The 8,892-nt window shown below is 40.3% G+C and overlaps 1 protein-coding gene across 1 annotated transcript; it reads left to right on the top strand.

The window, feature by feature from the left end:
* Positions 1 to 1,189: 1,189 nt before the first annotated feature.
* Positions 1,190 to 7,871, top strand: LOC105910393 (carboxylesterase 5A-like). Its single transcript, XM_031565389.1, has 13 exons — positions 1,190 to 1,367; positions 1,807 to 1,996; positions 3,737 to 3,875; positions 4,095 to 4,228; positions 4,621 to 4,774; positions 5,206 to 5,310; positions 5,422 to 5,523; positions 5,714 to 5,857; positions 6,023 to 6,103; positions 6,312 to 6,459; positions 6,735 to 6,884; positions 7,074 to 7,146; positions 7,329 to 7,871. The coding sequence occupies exons 1-13, from the start codon at positions 1,298 to 1,300 to the stop codon at positions 7,549 to 7,551; spliced, it is 1,713 nt and encodes a 570-aa protein (XP_031421249.1). The 5' UTR covers positions 1,190 to 1,297; the 3' UTR covers positions 7,552 to 7,871.
* The last annotated feature ends 1,021 nt before the right edge of the window (positions 7,872 to 8,892 follow it).

Genomic DNA, 8,892 nt, shown 5'->3' with positions numbered 1-8,892 from the left:
GGCTTGGGCCAAGTGGTTAGAAGAAAGCGAGAAGAATTCTAATTCTTTGCATTAGAAAAAGGAAATGGTCACAGAATTGGAATCAGTAGCAGTAGCTATCTCCCAGGACTTTCTGTGTGGAGTTTGCATGTTCTCCCGTGTTCGAAAGGGGTTTCCTCCAATAAGAACCCCAACAGAAAAACATGCAAAAAAGAACAGTTCACTCTCCTGTCCGTCTGTGACCGACGCGGACGGTTCACTTGGTCCCCGGGCGCTGAGAAGCTGCCCACTGCTCCTGGAGGGTCATGGGGGAAGGACAGTCCAGGATGGGAGAAAAGCAGAGCGTAAAATTTACAGCGACCTCAGGCCTGCGTGTGTTTGTGTGTGTGTGTGTCCTGTGTCGCCTCCATAAAATCCACGTGTGTGTTGTGCAGTGTGTTGCTTGTGGCAATAAAAAACTGACTGAAGTCAGCCTTGTTTGTTTGTTTGTCTATAACACAATTTTATACATACAGAAACTATTAAAAAAAACTTCAATTAAATAAATAATTTCTTATTTTCTTTGGTATTTTTGTCATATGCAGAGATTATTGCTGGGTAAAATGTATCTTGTTGTCCAATGTCAAGTCTCTATTTGATCACATGACGAGGCGATACGATATCGCTAGTTTAGGCGCAAAATCTGAACGTCAAGACCTACGTCACTGAGCACAACCAGAGGCACAGCACACCTGCAAGCCGAACGATCCCTTCCAAACATAAAAGTGGTGATGCATGATATGCTTTTTCAATGGACAGGATAACCAGCCCATTCAGCATCTCCTGCCCCATGCTGCCCCTCAGGTAGGTCATAATGGGGTTCAATTTGGAAAAGGATCAGTCGGCCACTGTCATGGATGTCAGAAACAATAGCAGGGCAGTGCACACCTTACCGAAGGTGCATGTTACAGAGTGATAATCCACAATCAGCATCTTGGCAAATTAGGAGACTGAGTACTGCTGAGCAATCTCTGCTCTAAAAAAAGTCCCTGAATGATAGGAGTTGTGCAGGAAACGTTATTGCTGTCCCTGTTGTAGTGGTCAGATTTTGCCTTGTCATATAGCTCATCATCGCCTACACTCTTATTAAATATAGCGCCCCCTTTTAGTAGTTGTCTTGGCTACCCATTTTCAAGCAACATGAGAAAGGTCTGCCAAATATGGGTCTGGAGGCGGAGCAGTTACTTTTAGGGCTGTTGAGTAACTCCGCGTCCTTAAGAACTCCTCTGTAAGGTGCGCACGACCAGAGCTTTCAGGATTCAAACGTAATCTTAGCATAATGAAATCTATTTTTAACCTGTTACTCACTGCACTTGTTCTACATTTGAGTTCATCTACAGCACATAATGGTAAGTATGGTCGTCGGGAAAGTGAGAAAGTCTCTCTTAATCGGATTGCAATTCTCATGTTGCCATTTATTGCTGACCTAATGCACCAGAACGCCATTTAGTGTTTGCAAGTTATTGTTTATTTCTATCAGAAACATAAGCATTTGTGTCATTTGAGATCAAAATGTTCGGTAGGACATCTACTTTTATTCAATTAAAAGACCGTGGTTATGCAATACAAACGAACATGGCTACAATACGAACAAACAGCCGATCAAGGTGAAAACATGCAGCGAGGATAAATCTAGTTTCAGTTTCCAGTTTGCTAGATGATGGCAAAGGCTGAGAAGAACATGATGTTACAGCAATGAATGTTGACAAATGCATTGTAATGCCACTTTTATCAATGACATCAGTGGAAATGAACTGAATAACTTCTCCTCGTCTTTGATCAACATAGGACCACTAATCCACACCAAACTGGGAGACCTTAAGGGGAACTACATCCGTGTCCGAGGAAAGACAACCTTGGTTCATGCCTACCTGAGTGTGCCTTTTGCCCAGCCACCAGTGGGAAACCTACGGCTGGCTCCACCGCAACCTGTGCAAGGATGGGAGGGAATCAGGGATGCCACCCAAATGCCTCCAATGTAGGTTGGGGTCACACTCAGAATACACATCAAGGTTCTGAGCCCCAGAACAATTGCAGTAGGCTACAAAGTGGATTTTAAACGCTAGTGTATTAATACATCAAAAATGGGTAATGTGTCAGCAAATCAATATAATGATATGTGATGAAGCAAGACCAGGGCTGGGAGGGTTACTTTAAAAATGTATTCCCATACAATTACTGATTAACTGTTAACTTTTATTCAGTAACCTATTCCAAGTATCACAATCAGTGTTTCCCCTAGGTTTACAGCTTTGGGGAGGGGGGGGGGGTTTGCGGCGGCTGGCCACCAACCCAAACACTTGTGTTTCTTTTAATGACAGCAGTCAATATAACAACTGAACAATTATTTGAACTGTACATTGAACTAAACATCGGAAAGTTTCTTTTTATGCTTTTGTCACTGCAGTGTATCTTTCTGGGCTTCTGGAAGAAACATTTTTGAGATAGTTGTGGCCTAAAATTCCTGATTTAGCGGGAGCTTTTCCAAAAAGTTGCGATGAAAGTTGCTGTGTTTTTAGGTGTTTGTTGCGATGAAATTGAAAGCAAGTGAAAGTTGCGATAAAAAGTTGCGAATTTTCCTCTTTGTAATTATAATTGAGTTATTTGTTAAAAAATAACTCATTAATAAACAAACATTCATTCATCAAGAACAAAACCATTGAGAAATGGCCCTCCTTACCAATATGCCAAACAAAAGATTACCAGGACTACAAAAATGTAGCAAAATAGGCTTTAAGCTTGATTTATACTTATGCACAACAAAGTGCACCTGTTGGCATTACAAAAGGACCATCAGTAAGACTGAATAAAATGTTATGAATGTCTCAGCCTTCACATATGACGAAAAAAGAAACCAGCCTGTGTCACTGATCTGTCTCGTCATCTGACGACCTGCCCGCGTTTCTGCCGTTCTCATTCTATGCTTATCAATCTGTTTTGCTATCCTTGTTTATTTATTTTATCCGTATAGGTGTTGATGTTGTTCAATTTCATATATTAATTTCAAGTCGTCCAATTTCAAGTCATCCATTCTTCAACACTGCTACCTTTTCTTCAGACAGAAAGTAGCCTAACGTTAAATCTCCATGGCAACATGGCAACATGGCGCCCCCCCAATATAATGGTAGGGGAAACACTGCAGTATTTTACTTACATGTAGCTCAACTTGTTTTTTTAATGAACAGATGTTAGTCACACTTGAACACGCTGAAACTTCAATTAAACTGCCATGGACATATTTCGGTCAGGGGCTTGTGTTTTATCCACACACGATCATCCCAGTTATCACAGTCCCCCTTGCTGCAGGACATATTGAACATGATTAACATGATGAAAAAATATGAATTTCATCTTCACTCGTATCCCTGTAGAGAAGTCAATCAAGCTTAGCATTGTTAGAATCCTAAAATATGTATTTCATCTTCACTCGTATCCCTGTAGAGAAGTCAATCAAGCTTAGCATTGTTAGAATCCTAAAATATGTATTTCATCTTCACTCGTATCCCTGTAGAGAAGTCAATCAAGCTTAGCATTGTTAGAATCCTAAAATATGTATTTCATCTTCACTCGTATCCCTGTAGAGAAGTCAATCAAGCTTAGCATTGTTAGAATCCTAAAATATGTATTTCATCTTCACTCGTATCCCTGTAGAGAAGTCAATCAAGCTTAGCATTGTTAGAATCCTAAAATATGTATTTTTAATTGGTGTCTCCTTAAGGTGTTTGCAAGACAGACAGCTATCCGAAGACCTTTTGGGGATGGCCGGCATGATCGTGGACATCCCTGAGGTGTCTGAGGACTGCCTATATCTCAATGTTTACACTCCTGCTCAGCCTGCGCAAGATGCAATGTTACCTGTAAGTGAAATTACAAAACAGCCACCTCAGGCTTCGGTGGCTGATGTCCTTGTCCCTACAAAATCATTAGTGTTGCCCTCAAACTTATGAAGACTGTTCTGTAATGACTGATGCTCTGTTATCATGGTGAATATCATAAATTGTTGCTAATGCTTTGGTCACGTACGCAGCAAGCTGTAAGTGTCTTCCGTAGTAATATGTAGTGTCGGTGTCACACAGGTCATGGTATGGATACATGGAGGAGGGTTTTCTTTGGGAAGTGCTTCCATGACTGATGGATCTGTCCTGGCAGCCTATCAGAATGTGGTTGTGGTGGTAATTCAGTACAGGTTGGGAATTCTGGGATTTTTCAGGTGATTCATCTATTTGTACTTTAAACCTAATTTAAGAAGATAATGCAACCTCTAACTATTTTCCAGTTACAGTAGTTGCTTTAGGCATATGGCCATGTTGACTGGTTCACTTTTTAATGAGGTATTCATAATGAGCGTCATCACTTATTGGATGTGTTCTCGCCCTCGTTCAAACGCCTATTCATGAGACTTAGTACTGAAAATATCTCATTTTTTTAAAGTATCACACATCATTTCACACATTGAGAAAGTAATGTGTCTTTCAACAGAAAACCCTTCATTTCTTTACTGTTTTCTAACGTGTAAGTCGCTGTTCCAGTGTGTTCGCAGTACTGTACACCTCAGATTCAGGCCCTCACACCTACAGCTGTCCTGTTCTGTTTCCTACACAGCACTGGGGATGAGAACGCCCCGGGAAACACGGGCCTTTTGGACCAGGTGGCCGCGCTGCAGTGGGTCCAGGAGAACATCCACAGCTTTGGAGGAGACCCGTCTTCCGTCACCATATTCGGAGAGTCCGCCGGGGGCGTTAGCGTGTCACTGCTAGTGAGGCTCCAATGCTCATACTTTGGGATTTTGTCATCTGTCATAAATGCCTGAATCTTAGTCTCTGTGGTCTCAACAGCCTTGTAATGTAAATCATAGATATTTACATATATCTGTGACAGCCACAATCAAACTTATTTTTACTCAATTCATGTAGAATATCTTTAATATCTACTTCATTTATTTCATGAACAATGAACATGTCTATCAAAGAACTACATAGTGTGTATTCTAGTATTGTTTAATTCTATTCTCATTGTTTAATCTAAAAATCATAATTTTGTGCAGTGGAGTTGAGGGTGGAGTGACTTTTGAGTCATTTGTTTGCCTGTCAAATTTCAAAACGTCTAATGTGCATTAAAAATGGCTCAATGTGACTGTTGCATTTTGTAGACGTATGCACTGATGAATGCTGTTTGTCTTCACACCAGGTTCTTTCCCCGCTGAGTACTGGTCTTTTCCACCGTGCTATAGCAGAGAGTGGCACAGCAACTTTGTTTTCCGTCGTCAACACTAATCCTATCGCCACGGCAATGGTTATTATTTTCAGCCCATCTTCACCATGTTATTCACTAGGAGATATAATTATTGACAGATTGCCTTAAATGCAGCCTGTATTCCAAAAGTTGTTTTCATTATTTCTTTAGATTGTGGCCAATGTGACAAACTGTGAAGGCACCAAGCCATACCAGATTGTGGATTGTGTGATGCAGTTGTCAGCTGAGGACATTGTGAAATTTACACAGGAGGTGAGATATCAGAGCCCTTTTTTTTACAGTCTTTACTACATGGAAGTGAGATAGAGGCCTCATTTTTTGTGTGTGAAATATTTAATTGCCTTTGAGAGTAGCTCTTGCTCTGGAAGGATTTACAATTCTTTTGAAAAAGTAATTCAGAATATCATATTTCCCCTTTCAACCTTTTCCTCTTTTTTTACAGAATAAACAGTTGGTCTTTGGAGTGGTGAAGGATGGACATATCCTACCAAAGCAAGTGGCAGACCTTCTTGAGTCTCATGAGTTCAACAAGGTGCCATTAATTAATGGTATTAACAACCATGAATGTGGCTGGTTACTACCTTCAGTAAGTGAACTCAGCAAGTGAAATGCATACATTCTACTTACATTTCAGGATATGTTTTAAAGCTAAAATGAGCATATACATTCAGCAGGATATATAAGGAATGTGCTATGTTTTAAATAGATGTCTTGGTATGAGAAGATGAAAATGCTATGTATGTGATTTCAGTTCATGTTACCACCTGACTGGGTGGACGGGATTGATCGTGACACAATGAAAAACTTTGTTGACCTCTTTTCCGTCTTTTACGTAAGTATCTAGCCTCAAATTATGCTGAACACCAGGCAAAGTGAATATATGATGATATATACAGTATTCTGTTAGCAGAGATATCTATGTACTATGCACTACGCACAGTATCTCTGGTATTAGAATGTGCCTAGTGGAATGTCACCATACAACTCTGATTCTGATTTTACTGAGGTGTATAGAGGTGAAGTTAATCTTTATTTTTCAGCCTGACGGCAAATTAAGCACTGATTTGATCCTGAACGAGTTCATAGGGAGTGGAGAGGATCGCATCAAAAACAGAGACAGTTTCACAGAATTCTTTGGAGACATATTTTTCACCATTCCTGCTATCATGCTATCAAATGCTCACAGAGGTTAGAGACTTACCTGTGATTTGTAGCACCTATTTCTTTCATTCAAATTCCAATACCATGCTTTCACGGGAACAAAGGACGTGTGAAAAAAAACGTGTTATGTTCCAAGTATGAAACAAAATTTTATAACCATTTATTCTCCTTAAAATAATTTAAAAGCATAATGTAGGGACACGGAAACACGCATGTATCAACAAACAGGCAGACACACACATGCACAGAAAGCGCGCAGGAGGAAAAAACGTCCAGTTTTAAATTCAGATTTCTTCCCACAGATTCAGGAGCACCAGTTTTTGCATATGAGTTCCAGCACCCCCCAAGCATTCTTGCAGAGAGGCGTCCCAGCTTTGTCAGAGCAGACCACGGAGACGAGATTGCCTTTGTATTTGGAGGCTGCTTCTTTAACAGCCATATTAACCTGAATGGTAAAGTTTAAAGCTTCCATGGCATTCTCTACACACGTTCTCTAATCCCTTAGTGGGATTATACAAAATGTATCTATGAAAGGATTTTATGACTCCTATTTCACAGGTGTTATAAATATGGTTGAACTGGAAAAACAAAAGTCTAATAATGAATCTCCTTGCTGTACCTGTCTCTGTTCTCACTGTAAGGCACTTTCACTGAGGAAGAAGTTGAGTTGTGTAGAACCATGATGGCATACTGGGGCAACTTTGCACGGACTGGGTAATTTCATTATCATATAATTAACATAGTGTTTATCAGCTATCCACTTCTTGCTATGGAATACAATTGGTTGCCATGGCTTGTAACAGATATTACTGTTACATTGGTTGTGTGTGTGTGTGTGTGTGTGTGTGTGTGTGTGCGCGCACGCGCACATTCACGCTCTTGATTTCCTTCTTTAGATCCCCCAACGGGCCTGGTCTGACCCATTGGCCAACATACGGTGCTGGGGAGGAGTATCTGGGCATTGGGCTGAAACAGCAGGTTGGACGCCACCTGAAGGCTGACAGCTTCAACTTCATGACCCAAACACTGCAGGAGAAGGTCCACGAGATGCAGCAGCAGCCGCAGGAGCAGCAGGAGCAGCAGCAGGAGGAGCAGGAGCAGCAACGCATTGAGCTGTAGAGGAACCAACTCCTACCAGTCTGTCTCACACAGAACTAATCGCAATAATTTCAGCTAGAACACTAAAGCCATCAAGGGGGACAACTTACCATGCACTTTACTTTTTTCATGTAGACTATTGACAGTTTGTCAGTATGAACTAGGATATTACTGGGAACACCCCGGTCACTGCAGTAGGAAGACATTTTAATGAAGGTATGTTTTTATTACTAAAATGTTGATCTTCCTTTCTTCCTTGTCTGTGTGGTGCCATGTGTGAACACATTGGGAAGTGAATGCTGATAAATGTTGGTAATACTTAAATAAACTTGGTAATACTTGCTACCGCATTATGTTTCATTCACACATAGTTTACTGAGTATGACACAACATGACACAAATAGTAGCTTTTTACACAATTACAGCTTAACTTTAATATTCTTAAATGTAGAGTACATCCACATCCACTTATTTCCAATCTCAGTAATTACTAAACTTCCTACAGAGAATGTTCTTGAATGTTTTGTGAACTGAGGGAGAGTAGATGACATGTTTTGAGGAGACAATCATCCACCACACATTGAATGAGAATGTTGGTTCTGGAATTCATTGACTGTAATGAAATTAAATGAAACTTTATTCTCATCCCATAACACACAACTCTGGCGGCAATTTAACAATGATCCATATTCAAGATCAAAATGCAAAGTTTCCCATGTGTAGCCCAGACAACAAAGTGTTAATGTCATAGAACTTTCGGAACCCCGTCCACCAATCAGAGCTGCGCTCAGTCATTGCCGTGGCAACCAAATCTGACCCAACACAGATAGACAGGCAGTTGACACCCAACACAGACAGACACTGGCAGTTGAACGCGTGAACAGGTAAATAATTATTATGAACCCTTTTAATTTAAATAATTGAATAAGATAAACATTAGAATAATTTAAACATTATTGATTTGATATAGAACCCAAGAGAAGACAACAAAACCTGACCGGAGAATGCCGAACATAAGAGCCTGAATATTGATGAAATGAACTGTAGATACCCCGTAGAGAAATACAAATAACTCAACGCTAACGGTAATGGAATGCTAGCTTCGGTGAGTTCTTTTGACCGTTAGATAAATACTAAGCTAAGCTAAGCTAGGTAACCAAACGTAATAATAAATATTAGCATACCTCCCTGTAATAGTTACGTAGAGCAACTGGAATCAAACGTACTTGTTTTGTTTCTTTAATTTGTTGATTTCAGTCAAATGTGAGATGCATAATTGTTTGTGGCCTGTAAATTTACAGGTCAGGTTTTATGGAAATGGATGAATTTTGATGGCGAGCTACCCGTAAAGATTACCAGGAT

Source organism: Clupea harengus, chromosome 3 (assembly GCF_900700415.2).
Source record: "Clupea harengus chromosome 3, Ch_v2.0.2, whole genome shotgun sequence".
Taxonomy (NCBI): Eukaryota; Metazoa; Chordata; class Actinopteri; order Clupeiformes; family Clupeidae; genus Clupea; species Clupea harengus.
This window is presented reverse-complemented; position numbering and strand designations above follow the sequence as displayed.

Bases quoted from the DNA above. Each gene is read 5' to 3' on its own strand.
- LOC105910393 (XM_031565389.1), top strand. From the start codon at position 1,298: ATGAAATCTATTTTTAACCTGTTACTCACTGCACTTGTTCTACATTTG. The intron at 5,311-5,421 runs GTTATTATTTTC...TTATTTCTTTAG, and splicing joins ATCCTATCGCCACGGCAATG to ATTGTGGCCAATGTGACAAA. The intron at 6,885-7,073 runs GTAAAGTTTAAA...TCTCACTGTAAG, and splicing joins CAGCCATATTAACCTGAATG to GCACTTTCACTGAGGAAGAA.